This window comes from Ambystoma mexicanum, chromosome 4q (genome assembly GCF_040938575.1).
Source record: "Ambystoma mexicanum isolate Mex_15411 chromosome 4q, UKY_AmexF1_1, whole genome shotgun sequence".
In the NCBI taxonomy this organism is placed as follows: domain Eukaryota; kingdom Metazoa; phylum Chordata; class Amphibia; order Caudata; family Ambystomatidae; genus Ambystoma; species Ambystoma mexicanum.
Genome location: NC_090928.1, coordinates 178,192,591 through 178,217,539, shown reverse-complemented (window position 1 = coordinate 178,217,539; position 24,949 = coordinate 178,192,591). Strand labels below are relative to the sequence as shown.

At 47.4% G+C, this 24,949-nt stretch overlaps 1 protein-coding gene across 4 annotated transcripts in view; it reads right to left on the bottom strand.

The window, feature by feature from the left end:
• AGPAT4 (1-acylglycerol-3-phosphate O-acyltransferase 4) overlaps nt 1-24,949 on the bottom strand; it is a 1,136,585-nt gene that overhangs the window by 76,397 nt on the left and 1,035,239 nt on the right. For all 4 annotated transcript variants that reach the window (XM_069607695.1, XM_069607692.1, XM_069607694.1 and 1 more), the window contains one exon: nt 19,441-19,639. In XM_069607695.1, coding sequence (XP_069463796.1) covers nt 19,441-19,639 — 199 coding nt within the window. The remainder of the gene's footprint in view (nt 1-19,440; nt 19,640-24,949) is intronic.

Sequence of the window (24,949 nt, the reverse complement as noted above, 5' to 3'; positions counted from 1 at the left end):
TGTTGTCCGTGAAGATCCTCACCACCTTGCCCCTCAGCGATGGCAGAAAGGACTTGAGGGCCCAAAGGAAAGCCCAAAGATCCAGGACGTGGATGTGAAGGGTCTTTTCTTCTGTCAGCCAGAGGCCTCTTGCATGCAACTGTCCATTGTGGGCTCCCCAACCTTCCAGAGAAGCATCTGTGGTGACCGTGTACTGGTAAGGAGTGACTTGGAAAGGAACCCCTTGCGTAAGATGAGGGTGCACGCCCCACCACTGTATCGCCCATCAGAACTCTTCGTTGAGGGTGATCTTGTCCATCCAGGATCCAGAGACTTGCAGCCACCTCGCTTCCAGAAACTCCCAGAAAGACCTCATCTGTAGTCGGCAAAGGTGGATGAGGTTGATGCAGGTGGACATCATGCCCAGCAGTGCCTTGACGGCTTGCACCGTAGCCAACCGTGCCAACGACAGGCGCTGCACCTTCCCTAAAATGGCCATCACCCTCTCTTCCGAGGGAGATGCTAGAGAAGCTACTGTGTTGAGTCGGGCTCCCAGAAACAGAGCGTTCTGCGATGGCTCCAAGCAGGAGTTTTGATAATTTATGGAAAATCCCTGGTCCTCAGCATGTGCTGGCTTGTCAGTGCGTGGGAGTGACAATCCAATCGTCCAGATAAGGGTAGAAGTGGATGCCCTCGAGGTGAAGATGCGCCGCATCCAGAGCCAAGCACTTTGTAAAGGCTGATTTTAGGCCGAAGGGGAGCACCGTGAACTGATAGTGTCGTCCCTGGACTGCGATCCGCAGGAACTTGTGGTGCTTACAGTGGATGGGGACGTGGAAGTAGGCATGCTCCAGATCTAGCAACGCCAGGAAGTCGCCTTCCTCCAGTTGGCTGAGCATGTGTTGCAATGTGACCATCCTGAATCTCTGGGGCTTCACGTACTTGAGGCGTCTCAGGTCCAGTATCGGCCTCCACCCTCCTGACTTCTTTCGGACCAGAAAGTATCTGGAGTACACTCCGGATCCCTGGCAGCGCTGAGGGATGGGCTTTATTGCCCCCCTTTTTTAACATGGCACGGACCTCCTGCAGCAGCTGCGCCACGTGCTGTTCTTGTCGACCCACCGGGGGAAAAGAGGACACCTGTGTTGCAACTCCAAGGTGTGCCCTTGTCCAAGAGCGTCCAGCACCCATCCGTCGGTGGTGATGGTCTTCCATGGACTGATGAACCTTGCCAGCCGGCCTCCCACTGGGGTGCACAAGTGGGGGCCCGAGTCCACGGCCGGTTCAGGCCTGTTTCAGGGTTGGGGCCATGCCCTGCGGCCAGCGCTGAAGCTGTCCCCTGTTGGAGGACCTGCCAGACTTTCCACCCAAGGAGCGAAATGACGACGACCGACGTGCTGTCTCTGTGTCTGTCTTGATTATTTGCAGAGACTTGTTGATGGTCTTGCCAAAGACGTTCTCTCCATTGAATGGCATGTCCAACAATATTGGACTGAATGTCCGCTCTGAAACTGGTGGCTCTGAGCCATCCCTGCCGACGAAGAGACACCCCCTTGCCCATTTGACAGAACCCTGTGTCCGCTATGTCCACTGCCACTGTAATGGCATGGTCCGAGGCCACTTCCCCTTCCTGGAACAGTGCCAGAGCTTCTAACTTTTTGTCCTCAGGTAAGAAGTTGACAATAGGGCCCAACTTATACCAAAGTTCCCGATCATAGCGGGACAAAATGACCAGGGCGTTAGCAGCCTTAGTATAGATTATCCTTTTCCCCATCGCGTCCAGCTTCTTCCCCTCCTGGTCTGGGGGCACCATCGACAAAGCCGACAGGTTCGCTGAGCATTTCCTCGGGTGCAGGCTGGGAACTCAGGCAACTGGGGGCCGAGTCCAGGAGCCCTCTATTTCTTCTCGAACCTATCCTGCTTGGGTGGAGCGGTGCTCGGAGTCTTCGTTACGGCCAAGCCCTCATCCCAGTCTCTGGTGACGTTCCGAAAACAAGCATGTGCAGCATGGTCAGAATGTCCAAAGACATATCCCTCGGCTGAGGCGTGAAAGGAGTGGGTGGTGGAGGTTCCAGACTGGCATGCCTCCTCTGGCTAGGGGGAATCAGGCTCACCTCGAGACCCACCTCCAGACATGGGTCCTTGACCCCCTTCGTGGTCTGAATAATAGTCTTCCGGCAGACCATCAGAGCTTGTATAAATCTGCACCGGTTTCACCGTGGCGGAACCTGGTTCGGTACTCTTCTTCGGGTCAGAAGGAGCTTCACCCATTCCCCTCTCCGGAGACTTCTGGGGCGGCGAGGTCAGTGGAGCTATCCCCATTCCAGGGGTCTTTGCTGGAGCTGCAGCAACTGCTTTACGCCGTGGCGATAGGGACACCCGGGGGTCGGCCGCCGCCGTGACCGTGGACAGCACCTTTGTTTCTAGTCCCCCTTTTGAGGAAGAAGTAGTGGTCATTGACAAGGTTGTCGAAGGGGTGGTAGCAGGAGTCTTCGTCGGCGTGGTCGTGGACGACAAAGTTGTTTTGGCCACTTGAGCAGCCGATGGTGTCGCCGATGGTGGCAGCGAAGGGCCACCTTTAGATCTCTCTGTTGCCTTTTCGACCGCTGGTAAACTGAGCTAAGCTGACCTTTGAAGGAGTCAAGGACTTCCTCTTAGGAGGAGTGCCCCTCACTGGTAAGCTCACCGTAGAAGTAGATAGCGACGGCGAACTTGTCATTCCTGAGCTGGGACCCATAGCCCAGTGGGATCAACGTCATGCAGTCTGAACTTCTTTTGGATGCCCGACGGTGGGGCATTCTCAAAGGATCTCAACCTTTTTTCCGAGGGAGTTTGCTCGTGGGATCGGCCGGTCCTGGGGGAAGCATGATCATGCCCAGAAGCAATTAGAGGCCTTGCCTGATTTGAGCCACGCTGCCAGCCTACTGTACCAATCCTTCTTTGTCTTCTTTGAGAAACCACAGCAGACCTTGCATCCCAGATGATACTCAGTGTCTGATCCCCCTATCAGGGGATTGCAGCAGGGACACTCAGTCCATCAATTTGATTCAATCCTGGATTTTGGAGAACAATCTTACGCTAAATGATGCAAAGAAGCAAGTAATGATGATAGGGGCAGCCTCTCGACTGCAGAAACTATCCCCAGCCTACAAGGAGATGGTCATTGCAGGCTGTACCATATCTCCACTCCTAAAAGTAAAGACATTAGGGATGGTGATTGATCAGGAGCTGAACATGAAGGCCCATGTGAGCTTTCTGGTATCTTCCACCTCCTACTACCTTAAACTACTCGTGCAGCTGAGACCATTTCTGTCACAAGATAACTGCGCCACAATGTGAGGGCCATTATCAGTGCCAAGCTGGACTACAGGGCCAGTTTGCTGTAGGGCATAGAGAAAGGAGAAATTATGCGTCTCAAGGTGATCCAAAACAACGCTGTCAGAACAGTAAAAGGGCTGAAGAAGCGCAAACATGTTTCTGATGGTAGGAGAGATCTCCACTCGCTACCTATAGCCACCAGAGTGACTTTCCGCCTCTTGTGTATTGCACACAAATGCCTATATGGACTAAGTCCAGCCTATCTCTCTAATCGCCTCTCATGGTTGCCAACAAGGAGGACACTAAGATCGAACAATCCTAGGCTAGTCAACACGCCATTGTCCAAACTGGTAGGTGTCAACCAGGGATAATTCGGCTAGGCGGCCCCTAAGAGCTGGAAAGCGCTGCGTCTAGATTTGAGGTTGTGCCAATCGCTCTCTACTTTCAAGAGGGATTTGAAAACCAGGCTGTTTGGTTGAACCATAGTCAAACCACAGCACCCCGGCCAGGTTTGGCTTGAGGGCCATCCGCCCTTTCCCGGGCTTAATCTCTGTTAGCGCTATTATGCCTCTGGGCCAGTGACATGCGCTTTACAAACATAAATAAATAAATGGTCAACATACCGGCAGTACAGTGATTTATGGTGTCGATCTTTGACGTACACATTCCCCAATCCACATTTCGCGCAGAGTTTGAAGAGGCATCACTTCTCCTCGGACATGGTGGAAAAGCGCAAAGTAGGATCAAGTCCGGGCCTTCTTGAAACCCGATGGAAGATCTGCAATGTAGTGTGATCTTTGCCGACAGTGGGTCCCCGCTGTCGGTTATCGACCTCTGGACGAACGATGAGAGAAAAATCAGTCAAAAACATTTCCAAAATGTGCAGAAAAAACTTGAAATATGAAAAATAGCTCAGAGAGCAAGAATAAGATTCCCAGCACTGAAGCGTGCAGTATTAAGATGACCACCAGGGGTGGGGTTTAGGTAGAGGACTGTCATTGGATGGGGGCAGTATCAGCCTAAGGACAGTGATTGGTTTAGAGGAAAAATGCAGTTTTTAAGATAAAGTGAAACTGTTTTTTTCTTTTTACTGAGGATTCCCAGCCTAACGATGGGAAATATTCATGAGCATATGAATCCATGCCAGACCCCATGCTGGAGAACTGTGTATTTGAAGCTACATGAGATGTAGACTAGGGAAAGGGAGCCATTTCCCCTGGTGGCAGTGCACTGTGAAACTGAACTGAGAGAGGGACCAGGGGAAGGGAGTCACCCTCCTAGTGATCTGGAATTATGCGAACAAGTGAATAGATACCAGGAGAAGGGAGTCATTCTGCCAGTATCCCCTGGCATTGTTGAATTGTCAAGATACTAGGAGAAGGGAGTTCAAAGTTGTATGAACTCTAAAGCCAAAATACCAGGAGAAGGGATCCATTCTCCTGGTAACCAAGACGAGGGGAAGGGAGTCATTCCCCCTGGTTGTGTTGAACTTTGTCTTTTGTGTTTTGTGCCGGGGAAGGGAGCCATTCCCCTTATCTGCCATGGAGAACTGTTTGAACTTTGCCTTTTATGTTTTGCCCTGGAGAAGGAAGCCATTCCCCTTAGAAGAAGCCAATACTTGGAAACAAACCTCTAGCCGCAGTCCAAAAGAAGGGAGTAATTCTTCTGGACCAAGAAGATCTACTTTAGTTTAGTTTAGTATTAAGTGTAAAGGACAGAAGTATGGTTTTGACACAGGACGGTGGACTATTGATTTATACAGATTTTCTGACAGCGCCATTAGTCTTTTAGCTGAGCCAGGGAAACCCCTCTTAGAGTTAGGGAAAGTTAGGCTTTCTCTTTATTTTCTTAAACAATAAAAGTTTATAGCAACCACTACCACTATGCCACATGTGCGTCAATCTCCTCTTTCTGCAGCCTTACAATGAGCAGAGACTAAAGCGCCTACACACCCCTCACTCTTCTACAAACCAAGAGCCAACACAATCATAAAGGTAAAAATCGCACAGTTAAGAGACATACCTCCTTTGTCTTTCATAGTAACGTGGGCCAAAGGAAGGCTATACTCTCAAGAGGGGTGTGAATGTGGTTCAGTAGCAACCCAAACAGCGGAAGTGTAGCAGTCCAAAATAAAGGCATGTCCAATCAAGGTTCTATAAAAATATATATACTTTAATTAAACACAGCATGTATAATAAGTAGCTAAAAAAACACTAAACAAAACCCACCTCTGAGGAAAGAACATAGAATGTGCAAAGACAGCACATGCAGTACTCCGGGTAATGAGATAGGTGGATAAAAGGCAACTAAAAGACCACATTGTTCAAATAGGATAATTTTTGAGCTTGCAAAAGGGATTAAAATGACCTATCCAGACTCTAGGGTCCAAAAACCTTTCTGGCGGCACTTAGCAGTCAATGTCCACTTGACGATACTGTAGAGTGTGTCTATGATCCTACTGTAAAGTGATACATTTTACATTTCTGTGTTGGCACCAGAAGGGTTTGATACTGTATCTGGGTACAGTGCTGTTTGTTGCATTTTACTGTTGCATCCCGTACCATTACGAGTGTCCCATTAATTTTCTATTGGCATGACATGGTTTTGGTACTGCACAGTGGTATACTACTGTCTGTTGTGCTCTTCCAACTTGTGAGAGCCCATAAGATTAACATGCTGTTTGTTTCTATTCTTTAGCGCCAACACCACTGCAGACCCTACGAGCTCTGGTCATCGTCTTGAGGGAGGCATTGCCATTGAATGGAACCATGGAATGGAAGAAAGGTCAGGGGTCAGACCAATCTGCCTACAATATGGATGGAGTGGAGATGAAAGGAGTGCACCAAAAGCCAGTGGGCGTGAGGTTAGAGTGGGGAGAGGTGCAAGAAACAGAACCTGCAGATGATCTTAGTGATGCTGTTGTTCAGAGAGGGCAGGAATATCATTCATATCAAGAAAGAGTTTTGGGCTCCCCTCAAAACTGCATCACACCTTCAGGGCAGTCCCTAAACCCTGCATTCCTGGATCCAGAGGATGTTACTAAACTGTGCAGTCAGAAGTAGCATTTGCGCCTCCTAAGAGATAACGTGAGCCAGTGTGGCAATAAAGGAGATCAGAAGCCAGTGGTTGCTGTTTTACAGGTTTATTTAATTTCTAAATTCCACTCAGTTGGTTTTCACTTGGTTTCTTTACCAAAGGTTTGTCACAGGGTTGGTCTATGGTAGGTGTAGGGCTGGCTCCTTCTGGCCATTGTCCTCCTTCACCTTATGGTTCCCAGTCTAGTAAGCTCAGTAGAATTGAGGGCTTTTGCCACCGGCGTCTTCCTCCTGGTAGAAACACAGAATGGCAGTATCTGTCTCGCTTGCAGTTATATTGATTGATATTTTATTTTTTTTATTTTTTTTATTTTTATTTATTTTATTAGTTGCTTTTATCCAATCTGCCTTGGTCTTTTTTCTTCGTCTGTTATTCTATTAGCACCTGCCCCCTTTTTCGGCCACTTGCATCCATGGATACAGCTGCCATTATGCCTCCCCAAGCCATGGTGAAATGGTATGGGGCTCTTTCCCTGTGCGTACCGCAGATGAGATTTCCTTCCCTGACCCACCCACAGCCCTCGGCTTCCTTGGTGCCCTGTCAGCAGGGGTCCACCGTCTTTCAGCTTCTTCAGCTCCCCATTCGATCCAGGTGAGACTGTACTGGGCGAGAGGTTTGGGGGTCGCTGAGTATGCCATGATAGGTCGACATCGTTCCCCTTCCAGTACCCGATGAACCGGCCCCGAATGGGAGGTTCTGATGCAATGTCCATCCATCCCACCGGGTATGTGGTAGTCACGCTACTCCCAACGCCTTCAGCTATCTCTGCAATGACCCCAAATCCTACACATTCCTTCTCTGCCAGTTAAGAAACATGGTGCAAAGGGTCAATGGGGCGCAGGCTGTACAGGCTTGCTGAAACAGAGGGCATGTCTACTAGTGATTTAGACTACATCATCGAGGAGCATTCTCAGCATTAAGAGGCCGTGATGTATATCTCTGCATTCCATGACTTGCACCCCAGCACCCTCAAATGTCACTAACAGCACTCTCTGGAAATCCATATCCTCCAGACCTTTACCAAACATCTCAGTGCCCCCTTCCGGCCCACGACACACCACCCACCCACCCAACCTAAATGTTGCTCCCCTCCCCACCTGAAACACTTGTGTATAGACGCGTTATAAATGCCATATCATATCATATCATATCATGCCGGCCGTGAGGACAACTATTCCCTTGAAACTGTTGTCGGCAGTGCACTCCTTTTTCAATAAAGGCTTCTTTGGGGTTCACTTTTTAGTTTTTAATTCTTCAGTTGTTGATGGGAAGTATCATTAAGCCAATATGATACTCTAAATTAAAATTCCAATCTTTTCCATTGATTATTTATGGCTTCTCAATCGCACTCCTATCGGGTGTGTACCCTTTCTTCCATTAACTCTTACCTTATATAGTTTAGAAATGAAATATAGAATGTATATTCTTCAAAATTTTAGATTTTTTATATGTATAACACAAACCTGTAACTACCAATCTTCACATGAACAATTCTCTAATGTATATCATTTCATCATCATAATCATACTTTCATATATTTGTTATTCATAATATCTTATTATTAACATATTCAATTTCAAAGAAAGTTAAAGGAAATTCAATTTCTTAGTCTTGTAAACAGTCCTTCAAATTTCGATAGATCTTTAGAAATGGTGCTGTTATTTTGCTTCCATCACTAATGCTCTACGCGTTTCCAGGTCTCTTCAACCCTCCTCGGGAGTTTCTGATCTGTCTTCTTGTTAATTAACATGAATATATATCAATTTTAAGACTTTCAAATTCTCCTTCTCTTTCATTACTAATCTTCTGTCCATAAATTGTCAGAAAATATTCTTCTTCAGTGATTAAAACCAGTTCTGAAAATAACAAATAATATAACATTCCCTGTTAACTGATATTCACTGCGTCGGTTTTATAATCACAAGTGCCATCTTACCTGATCTATCTTGAGTATATATAAGTCACGAGCTGTAAAATCTTACTAATCACTTGTCACGTGTTCGTGTATTTATATCCTAGTCTTTTACCTTCACGCTTAAAACCTAGTCCCTTGACAACATCATACGTGACAGCTTCCGCCACACCACCGCAACAATGTGTGCTGGATATCGGCATTCCAGTACATTGTGATAAACCAGAAGGTGTTTCACTGCCCAAACCCCTGGGATCCTTTGCTCATGTGGCCAGGGCACGGCCATAGCCTTTGGATCCAGACCCTCAGGGTGGACCAGTGCGGGAGGATCACCTGGATGAGGGGTCCTCGGGGAGTGCAGTGGGACTGTTACGATCCGCGAAGCACCATCCAACTCCCAGCGCTGCACCGCCCACCTCCCAGCGCCGCGCAACACCGCCCACCTCCCAGCGCCGCGCAACACCGCCCACCTCCCAGAGACATCTTGCTTGCGGCGGTGGCCTTGGCCGGGCGCTCCCCTTCAGAGGCCATGGTGCCGGGCTCCCCGGAAGAGGGAGGCGGCGCACGACAACTTCGAGACTGAGGCCGCGATGGCGCTGGGGTGGGTTGAGCCTCACCACCTCGGCGTCCTGGTCACATAGGCAACGCCCACGTGTTGCCGTAGGAGCGGCCCGCTCATCCAATCATGTTGCTGCTCCCCGGCTGCGAGGGTCACGTGATACGCTGCGTCGCTCACGTGACCCAGTGAAGAAGCGATCACGTGTCCCGATCACCGGTTCAAAAGAACACGGAAGCTGAGTCTCCGCGCTTCTCAGCTGTTCTCAGCAATTTCGAGTGGCGTTGTGTTTTCTTGGATCTTGAACCTCTGGCTTTTTGAACTCTGGCTTCTGATTTATCTGGACTGCTTTTGCCTGCCCCTTGGATTTGGTTGCCTGAACTACTGTCTAAACGGAATTTGGGACTTTCTGGCTTGCATCATTGGACCTGCTTCTTACGGATTTCGGACTTGGCTTTTTGGAACTTTCAAGTATTATCTCTCTCGGATCTTGGACCCCTTTTTGCTCTGGACATTTCTTGGACCTGCTTCTGAAACTCCCTGGCTCAAGGGTGTTTGGTTTGGACTTCGGCTCAGCATCACGTCCAGCCCCTAAGGGTGGGGGTCCTGAACACCAACTTCCCCGGCTGTCTTCCCCGGCCTGGTTGTCCACCCGGTTCGGTAGGTCCCACTCCATTATCTAGAGTATTGATTATTCCGAAATTTATTGCCTTGTATTTACACTCACCTGCTTTTCCTTTGCAGCACCTGGTGCCCGTGTTCCCGACCCTTTTATCGCTGGTGGCCTCAATAAACTGGCGGGGGAGTTATTCTCTCCTTCGCTGGTGCTTGGGGACGGAGGTACCCATAGGCATCGCAGAGGTTCGTTGTGATAGACTGAGAAGCCATCTCTGCCTTGGCTATGGATGCCACCGCCGGGGACCAGGTAGCTGCTCTGGTACAGGCTATTACGGTTCTCAGAGCCGACATGTCTGCCGCTACGGCCGCTATTCATCAGCGTCTTGACACCATACAAAGCGAACGTCATGCACTCCCTCCTGATCCGGAATTTGGGGATAGCATTCCCCAGATGAGCCGACCAGCCCCTGCACCAACTCCTTCACCGGTCTATGTTCCCACACCGTTTCCCTTGGCCCCCCCTGAAAAGTTTCATTGAGACCCCAGTAAATTCCGTACATTTATTAATCAATGTAAACTCCATTTTTTATGCCTCCCCCTAGCCTTTCCCGATTCCACAACGAAGGCGGCATTCACACTCTCACACCTGGGAGGCATAGCAGCCGCCTGGGCCAACCCACTGTTAGAAACAAACAGTCCCGTATTATATGATTTCGATTTGTTAATCACGGAAATTACAAGAGTGTTTGATACTAGACACCAAGCACAGACCCGGGATCTAGAATTGTTAGAATTGGTTCAGGGTAAGAGTCCACTAGTGGATTACATTACTCGCTTTAATCAATTATCAGTAGAGACAGCATGGCCAGAGAATAAAAAGGCTGTGGTGTTTTATCGCGGCCTAAATGAGGCAATGAAAGATGCACTAGCAGTAGTTCCTTCACTGCCAGCTCAATATCCCGAACTCGTGGATCTGGCACTACAAGTCGATTCCCGAAGGGCTGAGAGAAGAGTTGAAGCTAAAAGAACCGTTCCCTTTTCAAATCCCAGTACCAGCGATTTCCCTCCTGAGCCTATGCAAATCGGTGGGGTACGTAGTCCCATCACGGCTACCGAAAGGGAACGCCGTCGAACCTCCAACGCATGTTTTTACTGCGGGTTGAACGGCCATTATGTCCGGGAGTGCCCTCGACGTCCTACACCTAAGGCGGAGGTTTTTCGGAAAGCCCGTCCCTAAATGAGGGGGTTCGGACGGGTCCTCCCTTTTCTTCCTCCTCGCCTGCAACGTTTGCGGGACCCATGTATATTCAGGCCCTTCTCTTTTTCCCCGGCAACACTCCACATCAGATGCGTTTGGCGATCGATTCAGGAGCCACGGGGAACTACATCGACATCGCCCTCGCTGCCTCGCTTAACTTACCCGTCCTGAACAAACGACGACCGGAGCCTGTGCAAGCCGTTGATGGCTCATCGCTCGTCTCGGCCCCCATCAAGCAACAGACAGCTCCATTGACCCTGGTCATTCACGACAAACACAAAGAAACCCTGTCATTTGATCTTATCACGACACCACAGTTCGGTCTCATCTTGGGTCTTCCATGGTTACGAACCCACAACCCAATCATTGATTGGACCCAGAGTAATGTGTTATTTGAATCCCCATACTGTCAAGATCATTGTTTGGTATGCCCTGAATCGGTGACCTCCCCTTCCCAAGTGTTGGGTGCTTTGGCCCAGTTGCAGCTCACGGATGAGCAGGATATGGAGTCAGATCCTCCTAACCATGTCATAGGAGTCGCCGCTTCTGGCATACCTGCGGAATACAGGGATTACCTGGATGTTTTTGACAAAGGAAAAGCTGAAGAACTCCCGCCGCACAGACCTTATGATTGCCCCATCGACCTCGTCCCGGATGCCGTAATTCCCTGTGGTCGAATCTATTCCTTGTCACCCACGGAAGATCAGGCTCTCAAGGACTACTTACAGACCGCCTTAAGAATAGGCCACATTCGCCCATCACAGTCCCCTGCTGCCAGTCCCATCTTTTTCGTTCCCAAGAGAGAAGGGGACCTACGTACATGTGTAGACTATCGCCGTCTCAACCAAATCACCATTAAGAATCGATACCCGATTCCTTTAATAAACCCCCTTCTAGACAATCTTACTCACGCTGTACTGTTTACCAAGCTCGATCTCAGGGGGGCCTACAATCTTATCCGAATAAGGAAAGGGGATGAGTGGAAAACCGCCTTTTGTACCCGACACGGACTATTCGAATATACCGTCATGCCTTTCGGACTCTGCAATGCCCCTGCGACATTTCAGAGATTCATAAATGACATCTTCCATGACATCCTAGATATATTCGTCATAGTTTATCTAGACGACATCCTGATATACTCCTCTTCTTTCTCTTTACACGTAACTCACGTTAGAGAAGTACTCCAGAGACTCAGGACCAACGCCTTATTTGCCAAGCCTGAAAAATGCCTCTTTCATGTCACAGAGGTGGATTTCTTGGGGTTTCACATCACTCCTAAAGGTCTGTCCATGAATGCTACCAAGGTTGATGTTGTTTTGAACTGGCCTGTACCCGCGACAATTAAGGCGTTGCAATCATTTCTCGGGTTCGCAAATTTTTATAGGAGATTTATTGCAGGGTTTTCCTCCATAGCTGCACCACTTACCCGCCTGACCAGTCCCCGAGAGTCCTACACTTGGACGAAAACACAGGATCTGGCCTTCGAGACCCTAAAGGCAGCCTTCACTTCCGCTCCCATTCTGCAACACCCAAACCCGGAGCTACCTTTTATAGTGGAGGCAGACGCCTCGTCATTCGCATTAGGTGCGGTGTTGTCGCAACATTGTCCCAACTCGGGGTTACTACACCCCGTCGCCTATCACTCCCGCAAGTTCACCACTACAGAACTACATTATACTGTAACCGAAAAAGAGTTGCTCGCTGTCAAGGACGCATTTCAGGTTTGGAGACACCACCTGTTGGGAGCAAAAAACCAAATTGTTGTTTATTCTGACCACCGCAACCTGCAAGATCTGGCGAACCTGAAATGCGTAAACAGTCGGCAAGTCCGTTGGCACCTGTTTTTCTCCGCCTATGACTTTGTCATACGACACCGTCCTGGCATCGGTCATGGTAAAGCAGATGCTCTCTCACGCCTACAAGGTGGAGAGTCTCTTCCTGTGTTCCCCGAACACATCTTAGAAAAGAATCATGTCATCTGTCTATGCACCCCTTCAACCGACCTAGTCAGTGCCATTCGCACTTGGGCTTCTACGCATTCCGATGAAATGAGTGAATGGGATTTAGCGTATCATGAAGGGTTACCCTTCATGCAAGGCCTCTTGTTTCTCCCCACTACGGACACACGCATTCAGGCTCTTGAATGGTCTCATGACGCCCCAGTCAACGGGCATCCAGGACTAGAAAAAACCCTCACATTATTAAAGAGATGGTGTTGGTGGCCGTCCATGCGTCGAGATGTAACTAACTATGTTCTAAACTGCCCAATCTGTGCCCAATGTAAAAATACCAGAGGACGCCCGTTGGGTCTGCTTCAACCATTGCCCATTCCTCCTCGTCCCTGGCATACTGTAACCATGGATTTTATAACTGATTTGCCGAAGATCCAGGGTCATGATACCATATGGGTTGTGGTGGATGCATTCACCAAGATGGCACGCTTCGTCCCATGCACCGGCATCCCTTCAGCACCGACATTAGCCAGATTGTTTTTTCAATCGATATTCTGTCTCTTCGGATTGCCTTCAGTAGTCATTTCCGATAGGGGCTCCCAATTCACCTCTAAGTTTTGGCGTTCCCTCACTCGCCTCTTGGGCATTGATGCTCGGTTCTCGTCTTCATACCACCCCGAGACTGACGGCCAGACCGAACGCTGCAATCAGACACTAGAACAGTATCTTCGCTGTCTTTCACTTCAACATCAATATACCTGGTTCCAAGTTTTGCACCTTGCAGAATTTGCATATAACAACGCACCTCATTCTGCCACCGATTTCTCTCCGTTTTATTCTATGTATGGGCAACATCCCAGAGTTTTTCCCATTCCTGACTTCTCCGCTACATTAACTCCTGCGGCAGCTGTCTGCATTAGGGATCTGAAAAACGTACATGCTCAGACCTTGGTGCATTTAAAGGACGCCCAGACTGCCATGTGCCGTGCGGCCAATAGACATTGTGTCCCGAGCCCTTGTTACTCGGTTGGGGATAAGGTGTGGTTGTCCACCCGCCACCTACGGATACCTGGTTGCCGTAAGCTCCTTCCCCGTTTTGTTGGCCCGTACCGAATTTCGAGGGTCATTAACCAAGTGGCCTTTCGCCTGACCATTCCTTCCTCTTGGCGCATACACCCCGTGTTTCATACTTCCCTGTTGAAACCCTGCCGGCCCCTCACGAGACCACTGCTGCCGCCGGCTCCTCTTGTACAAGGGTCCTCCGATGAATATGAGGTGAAGGACATATTGGGTTCGTGCCTTCGTAAAGGGATCTTGTACTACCTGATTGATTGGGCCGGCTTCGGCCCGGAAGAGAGATCTTGGGAGCCCGCGTCTCATGTTCATGCCCCCCTGTTAGTGTCTCGATTCCACCGGGAGCACCCGTCTTGCCCACGTGGACGTGGGCCTTTGGGTGGGGGTTCTGTTACAATCCGCGCAGCACCATCCAACTCCCAGCGCAGCGCAGCACCGCCCACCTCCCAGCGCCGCGCAACACCGCCCACCTCCCAGAGACATCTTGCCTGCGGCGGTGGCCTTGGCCGGGCGCTCCCCTTCGGAGGCCATGGTGCCGGGCTCCCCGGAAGAGGGAGGCGGTGCACGACAGCTTGGAGACTGTGGCCGCGATGGCGCTGGGGTGGGTTGAGACTCACCACCTCGGCGTCCTGGTCACATAGGCAACGCCCACGTGTTGCTGTAGGAGCGGCCCGCTCATCCAATCATGTTGCTGCTCCCCGGCTGCGAGGGTCACGTGATACGCTGCGTCGCTCACGTGACCCAGTGAAGAAGCGATCACGTGTCCCGATCACCGGTTCAAAAGAACACGGAAGCTGAGTCTCCGCGCTTCTCAGCTGTTCTCAGCAATTTCGAGTGGCGTTGTGTTTTCTTGGATCTTGAACCTCCGGCTTTTTGAACTCTGGCTTCTGATTTATCTGGACTGCTTTTGCCTGCCCCTTGGATTTGGTTGCCTGAACTACTGTCTAAACGGAATTTGGGACTTTCTGGCTTGCATCATTGGACCTGCTTCTTACGGATTTCGGACTTGGCTTTTTGGAACTTTCAAGTATTATCTCTCTCGGATCTTGGACCCCTTTTTGCTCTGGACATTTCTTGGACCTGCTTCTGAAACTCCTTGGCTCAAGGGTGTTTGGTTTGGACTTCGGCTCAGCATCACGTCCAGCCCCTAAGGGTGGGGGTCCTGAACACCAACTTCCCCGGCTGTCTTCCCGGCCTGGTTGTCCTCCCGGTTCGGTAGGTCCCACTCCATTATCTAGAGTATTGATTATTCCGAAATTTATTGCCTTGTATTTACACTCACCTGGTTTTCCTTTGCAGCACCTGGTGCCCGTGTTCCCGACCCTTTTATCGCCGGTGGCCTCAATAAACTGGCGGGGGAGTTATTCTCTCCTTCGCTGGTGCTTGGGGACGGAGGTACCCATAGGCATCGCAGAGGTTCGTTGTGACAGGGACACTGGAGGGGCAGACGCGGTATTCCCTTCCCAATAACACCTTTTCCCCATCCTACCAGGTAGGATACCTAGGAACTCAACCTCACTCCCCTTTCCGACACGAATACTTTCTCTCTGACAGTTCACCGTGAGCGACAAAGGACTGACACCCGAGCCGTATACTGACATGTCCCAACAAAAGGGTCAGGCAGAGTCAGGCAATTACTGATAATTACACACACCTGACTTCCATCACATTTCCCCACACTGATAAAAGGCAGCGCACGAAAGCACACTCTGAGCAAGGCAAAACACACAAAGAAGCAGAAGTTCTGAGATGGCAGTTTAAACCGACGAGAAAGGCAGCGAGACCAGAGAGGGCTACAAGGAGGAAACTACCCTTGACCGTGACTTTCAAGAGGCCTTGAGGAAAAGAAACATAAGAACAAGAATTACAGCTGAAGAACGGTGCAGTGTGTGTGGAAGGTACACAGGGCCCTCACGCATTGATAGCCAAGGCGGGGAGAAGCGATTGCCGCCGTGGTACTATCCTTGGCTCTGACAACAAAGCAACCAGTGAATTTAGCACAGCCGGTGAGTCCGAGAGACTGATAGCAGACCAGACTGCATTATGATCAAGGTGGCATACAGCAAGATTGTATGAGGAAAGATGAACCGAAATAGATATACCATATAAAGAGTGGTCCCGCGCCACATGGGTGCTCATTCAGAGGTCTCTGTTGGGTATCCAACTGAGCGTGTGAGAATGAGTGAACTGTAACATCGAAGTGGTCCTGCAACGGGTCAACGCAAACCCTGTGCACATTCAAAAGTTTGTGATAGCTAATACGAACTGTAATTGGTCGGAGCCCTGCTGAGGGAGACTAATTGTATACGACTAATTGACTACGTATAGCCAGCCTTTATGATTACTTAATCTGCTTGCGTTACAGCATCTGTACAATTATAAAACGTTTACCATTTTCTTCTGTGCTTCTTACATGTTTAATCTTCATCTTGGACATTACATGTCACTTGATTCTTTAATTCGTTATTGGGTTCTATATGTTCTCTTTATGTTCTCGTCTATCATCGCTTCTCGGCACGTCACTTTATGTCATGTGACGTCACCAGTCTGCTCTTTCATTCATCTTCTCTCGCTCTTCAGGGACTTTTCCCAAGAGATTGTTTCATTCATCTTCTCTCGCTCTTCAGGGACTTTTCCCAAGAGATTGTCGGCTCTTCGTGGATACTTAAAGAATGGCTTTTCTCAATGGGTATTTTGTTTCAAAGGCTGCTCATTTTATTGGCATCATTGCAGGTATCGCCTTTGTCACTATCTCTGGTTCCCAACATATAGGCAGGTTAGGGGTGGGATTTCCGGTAGATGCTTTTTGGCTCGTTTGCTACACCACAAGGATGAGGAACATCATACTCGTCAACATCAGATTCGCACCCACCAGGTTGCAATTCAGAAAGCAGCTCAAGACACTACTCTTCAAGGAACACTTTTGTCATGCACTGTTGTAACTTTGTCTACGAATTGAGACATAGGTCGAGGGAAAATACATTCTACGCAGAATTACTCACAAGTCTGGGAATAGCTAACCTTGTTGAGCATTAAACATCAAAGATTCAAGGGGATATGAGGGTTTGCCTATATAATCACATAATGCTGCTGCTTCATCCTTTGGTAGAAATACAGCTTGCAGGAGGACATCACCCTGTCTTTTGAGATAAATAGACATCACCAACACCAGGACCAGTCAGGACCACGACTGCCATCTGGATAAAGCCTAAGCCACCAGGAGACATCCAACATCTGCAAAGAAGTGTGCAGGCACATTGAACTCCTTGTAATTGTTAGTTTGGCTGAACAGTGTGATGGGCAGATACTTGGAAACCTTACCTTTTCTTTAATTAGAATAGGAATGGACTTTGGACCTCCAGTCCTTTTAGATTAAGTAGGGGGAAGGACATTGATCATTAAGTGGATATGCGTTGCACTTAATACCCTGCACTGTTTTTTTTAAAAACCTCTCCTCTTGAGTTCCCTTGAGGTCATCCTCTAGGCTGTCCTCTACAAACAAAATCGGATTTCACCTAAGTAGTCCTTGACTATCTCTTCGATGAGACTCAATGATCGCATGCCTAAGGGGACATATCATGCATCTCCTGTTCACTTCCCTTTCCTACTCACCTTCTTTACCTCTCAAAACATGGTCAAACCTACATCCGACCTACACTCACACCTGTTAGTCTTATGGCATGTTTACTCCTATCTCATCTCCCCTGGTGTTCTCTTCCACCCTCCTTTTTAGTAGTCTTCTCCTCTGCCTTAATAATTTTCCTGACCTCCTCCTAAAACACCCCTTCTCTTCTCCCTCAGTGTCACAGCCAACCTCCCCTGATCACACTCATCCACCTTTTTCTTGATGTCACCTCCAATTTCCTCAGTCCTCCATCCTCCTTCACCTCTACAAATGCCACATGCAAATCCTCAGTACTCGATCCTCTTTTGTGTCCTCCTTTAGCTCTCCCTCCAGGCAATTATTCTGTTGTTCCTTCTCACCATCTTCATACTCTAGACCACTTCCTTAATTCTCACCACTTCCCCTCTTTCCATCTCCTTCTACCTCTCTTGCTCTTTGGCCACATCTCTCCAATTTCTTTCTTCTCAATGCCAACACTCTCCAAAGATCTTCCTGCACTTTTTAAACATCTACCCTGCACCTCGCAAGCTCTGCCATCAAGAACTTCCTCTCCCTGCTGCACTGGGTGCTGGCCTTTAAACAGGGTTGAGTTGGATGGATTTGCCCTGATTGGCTGCAGAGTTCACTTAATGGGTCTTAGCATGGTCAGTGTAAGTAATGCTTTGTAGTTTTGCCTAGCCAAGAGTCTTCAAATAGACATTACCACCATCTTGGATTATTATGTTCTCCCTATTGGCTGGACTCATGCTGCTGCTTTCGCCTTCCCAGTTGCTGGAAGGTTTTGTAGCGCTAGGGTTTATTTGCTTTTGCCTTTTCCTTTCCTACACACAACTGTTCAGTGGTTGTGCTGAGCATTCTTCTTGAGGGACGGGTGCTGCAAAACCAGTTCTTCTACATGCTGCCTGGTGCTGGTGTTTTTCCTTTTCTAATTGCGGAAGGGAGGACTGCAGGTGTCTATCCCTCTCCATTGTACCTGCACCTCTGAGAGAGACCTGTGCACTCCCTCTTTCAGGTCTTTTCTCAGTGTGGGAAAAAGTGGAGCTTTGTTTGAATGCCCTTCTACTCTATAGATTTGGGGTGGGCATCAATCTCCCCCTCTTTGGGGGTAGAAACCACTTCAGTGGGATACGCAGGACCTCCCTATTGTCTTCCTGCCCAAAAATCTTTTAAATGTGTTTCCTAGTCTAGTTCTGGTTTTCCCTGTGTAGAAGAGTGGGATTATTGTAGATGCAATTCTTCTCAGAGTTGTTCGTTAGCCAGGTATGGATAACTGGGGCTGGTATCATGTTCTAATGCATCCCGGCTGTCCTTCCGGACCCGACTAGGTTTTCGCCATAGTGCTCTTTCATTTGAAACTGCACTTGAGTCACCCTTTGCAATACTGGATTTCAGCAGTTGGGGATGATCAGTGGTGGCTGCATAGAAGAAGCTCTGGACACGGAGAGCAGGCTGCAGGTGAGTGTCATGCCTTCCTAAAGAGGCGGGTATATCAGTCTGCAATCTGCACCTACCATTGTTGTAGAACTGCCACCTCTTCAGCTGCTGAGCAGCACTGTGAGAGCCAGGAAGGCTGGGAGAATGAGGGATGGGGATCATTCTTAGTGCACACACATCCAAGCCCTGCCTCTCAAGCGAGTGAGCAGTAACTATGAGAGCTAAAATGGGTTGGGAGAAGGAGGAGCAGGATTGTTCTTGGTGGTGAGCGCTGCTTCAGGCACATGCAGCTAATAGGTGAAAAGAACATCCTTACTGCTTAACTCAAGATTGGTGCATATTTAAGAAAATAATCCCATATTGATTGCTATGGTGCAAAACAACAACAACTGACAATGCATGTCACAATAATACCCATGGCAAGCAAATATGCTGTGTCTCAACAAACCTTCCCTTGTTCTCTCCTCTGTGTTGCATTGTTTTGGGCAAAGGGGTTTGGTTTTGGTGCACCATACGCACCAAAACCAAAAATGTAAATAACAAAGGCAAATCACGTCAACTGCTCAAAGATATTAGCTCTCTTTGTGTAACATACAATAATTTTAGAACACTTACCAAAAATAATGAGGAATGCAAAGATGGCCAGTGTGAGTGATGATCCACTGTTGATCATGTTCACAAGAAGATTGAACAGAGGATACATCAGCAATGATGCCCAGAAAAGCCAGTTAATGAGGGTGCATAGACTTCGGGGCTGCATGACTGGGGTGCCTGGGAATACTCCGGTATGATAGTATTGGTCTTGATAAGCGTCCTAATGAGAACAGTAAAATAAAAAAAAGTGACTCATTACAGCACCACAAAATAATGTCCATATGCAGTAAAACTTGTTGCTTTAAATTTATTTAATTTCTTTGCAATTCTCTTATATATATATATATCGGTTTGACCTTATTTATAATTTATAATAACGATTATACATTTCTCTCAGTTGATTTAAGTCTTCTCACTCTGGTATAAAATGTCACACTTGTTAAACGATGGTGATAAGAGTTAAAATGTGATATTTCTTTGTATTTTCTATTCATTGATGGCAGGGGACTATTGTGTCTACCAGAAACTCTTTACAATAGTAAATATAATAACTGGAGCATTCCCATAAAAGGGTGCTTATTTTTTTTTAAAAAGTTTTTTTATTATTTTAAACAACACACCAAACATTTCAAACAATTAGGACTTCCATGTTTAAGTTTTACAGCATTACATTACAGAGTACACTCTTATGTCCTTCCCCCTCCCATCCCATCTCGAGCCCCTGTGTCCATATCATCAGCCTGTTCATCTTCAGACGTACCCGCTGCCTTTGTCTCTTCCGTGTCATCATCACTATGGTCGGCCTGGGGGGGACCCGCCATCGAGGCCACCAATTGTCTCCATGCTATCAGGGGTACCACCCCCCCCCCCGCTGACTGCCTCATACCAGGAGGCTGTTTCTGCCTCTGCCCACTTCATGAGGTCAGCCCACCACATCTCAATTCTAGGCCTGTAGCCTGCTTTCCAGCCCGTTGCAATCCCCCCTTTAGCCCGGATGTAGGCCAGGCATCTTGCCTGGCCTTCATCTTGCTAATGTGCCTCAGGTTGCGTGGTCTGGGAAAGCCCCCAAGCATGCATGCCCAAGCTGACTCCACCTCCAGCGTGATCCCTTTCTCTGCCAAGCGCATTTTCAGTTCTGTCCAAAACCTTCCCACCTCCGGGCAAGCCCAAAACATGTAGCATCCCCGCCTCCTCCTCCCCACACTTAGGGAATCCCATAAAAGGGTGCTTTATATTGGCAAACTTTAAAAGTGGTTAGACAGGATGGCCATGTGAGGGAAGGTCCACATTGATGCAGATAATTTGAAAGGAACAGAGTAGTAAATAATATAGCAAGCAAAATGTATCGAAATACGAACCATTTACAGAGATTTGCAATGGAAGCTTAGAGAACAAGGGTGTGTAATAATGTTAGATCATGGCTGTGGTATACCTTACAGATGACTCTGGTGTCTGGTTAGAGCTCATTTAAATCCCCAAATAGTTGCAATATTGAAAGGTTCTGGGGTTAGAGCGTTCCAGTGTCAGGGCACCAGGAATAAAAAGGGGTGCAAATGGGAGGCAGCACAGGATGGTCGGGAAGAAAACTGTTCAGTAGTGCTTGGGAGCGAAGAGTGTGAGGTACTGAGTAGCAGGAGATGGAGTAAGTCAGGTAAGAGGGCCAGTCCGTGAATCTATTGGTATTACCCACTTCTGCCGAATGGCAATTTCATGTTTTTTTGCAGCATTTTTTTCTGCTTTTTTTACCACAAACTTACAATGATAAATTGGGGTAAGCTATATGGAAGGGGGTGGGGGCTGGGGTTGTATGGGGATCTCCTGCGCTGTTTTTGGTAAGAAAAAGCAGCCAAATCGATCAAAAAAAAGGCAAAATTGCCATTGGACAAAAAACATCATTCATAGATCAAATATATTTAAAGATCAGGAAGAGATCAAATGTACCTGGACAGCCATCCAGCATGGAAGCTATGAAAGGAGGAGGATTTGAGATGGGTATAGTGAGGAGGAATAACAAGTTCAGTACTGTGTTGCAAAAGCAGAAGGAGTAGAGTGGAAGGATCAGGAGCTGGGTAGAGCAGCAGTAGAGTGGACTGAAAATGTAAGAAATCAAGGTTTTAGTGCAGTGATACATGAGGATCAACACATTTTCAGGCTGTTTAGGAGGTTGAAGTCCAGATAATGAAGTTTTGGAGCTGGAGATCATTTTGAAAGAGGACTCTGAGTTTCTGAGCCTTGTGGGATGGGGTAAGGCGAGCAGGGGGTATACGATATGGGGGAATGGGAGGAGGGGCATGGTAGTTGACGCAGTCTGTCAAATACGCCTCACAGCCCCAAGATGGTTTTAAATTCCTACACCCTGCCAGTGACCAAAAGGATTTGAGTTTAGCCCACACTCTAGCATTTTGCTTTTCCTGAAATCGTTCTATAGTCTCTTTCCATTGCTCATTTCTGTAGCGGTAACAACCATCAGGGGCAGTTCCCAGTCCTCTACTAACTCTGCCACATGCTTGGCACAAAGTGATCTGTTTTTAGAAGTGGCAGAGAAAGCTTCCCTTTCAATACTATGGAAGAAAGAGTCTTTAAAAGCTGTAATTTTCTTGGCATAAAAAAGAACTGGTGTCAGGAAGACCTTCGCCGACAACTGTGATCTGGATAGTTACCAATATATTGCTGACCTTTGGCATGGCAGACCGCCTTCCTCATCTTACTGGCTGTCACTTTGGTATAGGACGCACATGCCCTGTTTCCGAAAAAGTATTTTTCAGATACTTGTAACTTGGGTTCAGTATTGTACTACTTAGCATCAATGAACCAGGGCCAAGAACCTCTTGTTGTACCACCAAAGATAACAATTTTGGTTTTGTCTATGCTGAACTATAAAAGGTTACTCAGCAGATATTTTTTTGTGGCTGTAATTCTTCTGGTATACTGATGTCCGTATTGTGCAAGATAACAGCGTCATCAGCAAACAGGAGGGTACTTATCTCTCTCCTTGCAAGCTCAGGAGGAAATGTATTCCCTAGTGTTGACCTATGCTCCATGTCTGCCAGATAGATATAAGAGGAATAGCAAAGGGGCATTAGCACAACATTGCTTGACCCCTCTCTAAATCGAGAACACTTCATTAATAAGTCCTTTTGCTTTTTACCTTTACTGTTCAATAGGAGTCTCGGTATCAGGCATGTGTAATAGTCAAGAGGCCCACCAGGAGACCAAGCATCCTCAGTTTAGACCACAACATAACAATATTGACTGAGTCATAAGCTTGTCTTGGATCCCAAAAGCATTCGTATAGTTTCTCACCCTTCTCCTTTGCATATTTGTCCATCAGTATTGAAAGAATAAAAGCTTGGTCGAACATGGGATCCTTTTTGAAATCCTGCTTGTGAATACAGGATCACCTTTTCAACTTTGGTCCATTCTTCAAGCTGGAGTAACACCCACATCTATGCCCAGCAAAAAAGATTGTCTAAAGGAAGTTGGAACACTTGGATTCCCCTTTTTGTAAATCGGGACTACAATCCCTACTTCCCCAATGTATGTACTATAGCATCTACACAGATGCCTCACAGCACTTTTCCTAATATGGGTGTCCAACATCCAGCTAGAGCTTTGAAAATGACACTACACAGGCTATTTGGGCATACGACTTTCTTGTGTTGTAAGTTTTTCATCATTGTCCTTATTTCACCTACAATTGGCTTTACAATCTTCTAGTGGGCGATAATCCTGCATCAGAGGTAATGGGATGCAACCCCTGGAAGACAGATGTGTTGCATTGAACCAGTGCTCTTTCAACTCCACGCCCTTAGCTAGTAAGGCCCAAAAAGTTATGCCATCATTCACCTTCTCACTAAGTAATAAGTGGTCCCAAAGCACACTAGTGTGGGCTTGCTCTTTAACTCTTAGGAATTTCTTGTCGGACCTCTTCCCTTCAGCCCAAGCTGCTACTATGTCTATCGTAAATGTAGTTTGTCGCCACTGCTTGGCAAGTCTTTTCAACCTTGTTTTTCAATGAATACATTTCTCATCCCACCACTCAGGGACTTTACAAACTTGTTCCTCACTTCAGGCTTTGGCATTTTAGAATAGCCAGTTGCATTTTACTACTTGCTTTACTAAGTCCATAGAAAGCCCTGCAATTTTCTCTGTGTTGTCTTTGTTTGTTTAGCTTCTGTGTCCAGAGATCCAGTTTCCTCAACCCAATGCCCCCTTCAAGATTGATGGGTCACATCCTGTATGTTTGACGAATCCATACCTACCTAGTTCCTCAGAGCCCATTTCTTACTTTGAGCAATGTTCATTGTTTGCTCTATCAGCAGATGGTCACTTTCTGGCTGATATAAATAAGTATCTCGCTACAGCAACACCAGTACTCAGCTTAAATGATAGCACAATCCAAGGTGGACCCCTTTCCAGCTGAACATATTTTTTTACCACAGCTTTGGGGGACCACTTTCCAATTAGAATGATTAGCATTTGCTTTGCAGCTCTTCCCTGACAAACCTGCCCATTTCATCCATACATAAACTAGGGTTAGTTGTCCCATGAATATCGAGAACTGTTACCAAATCTGGGGTTGCTTTTCTAGCTGGATTCCAGATCCATTATCATATTCATTGCTTTGGCGTAACTATTCAACAATCCAGTTCTTTCAACAATAGTTTACACCTCGTCTTCCCTTAAAAGAGCCTCTTGTGGTATATACACATTTCCAATTTGTAACATTTCCAATCCGTTTTATTGGTACTCCTCATTTCCACACTTTGGATAAATATCTCATAGGGGTTTATTTTCTTTACTTGGACTTGTTCATCAGGTTTCCAGTGTACTGATAAAACTTTGCTTGGGCGACCTCTAGGACGCTCCTTGTCATGAATGAAGGGGCCTTGATAGCCTTCAATCTTGAATGGGGCGCACTTTCATGATTCTTGCATGAGTATTAAGCTGCTGATGGTATGTATTTTAACCATTCTCCATCGTTTATTTTGGTGGCTACCCAATTTATAGTCCACTACAAGATCTTCAGTGACTTGGCATTCTTTCACTGGCTTTTCAAATTTTTGGTTAAATGAACATTATCAATGGCAGTGTCGTCTTCCATCTGCGGACCCATGTTTGTTTTATGGTGTATCTCCTTGTCTCCTTTATCAATACTATACTGCCATAGTTATGTTCCATTTGAGTTGTATTTTCTGTTTAAAACTATTCCTAATTTCCCTCATCCAATTTGGGTTTTTCCACTTCAAAGGAGTTACCTAGGATACTAGGAGTAGATGATTTAGCTGTCATTTGCAAATAAAGGATAGGAAAAATCAAAATAGGAGTTAAGCTGGTTAAGTGAGAAGATGTAAAGGGTGAAAAGGAGAGGGGGTCAAGGAACATGGACTTTGGTCGGACTCCCACCGGCAGAGGAGTGGGGTGTGGGGGGTGGAGGTGACAGACTACCACGACATGGAGAACGACTCATTCAACAGGTATGGGCCAATCCACCTGAGCACTAAGTCTTGGATGACTATGTTAAAGAGGT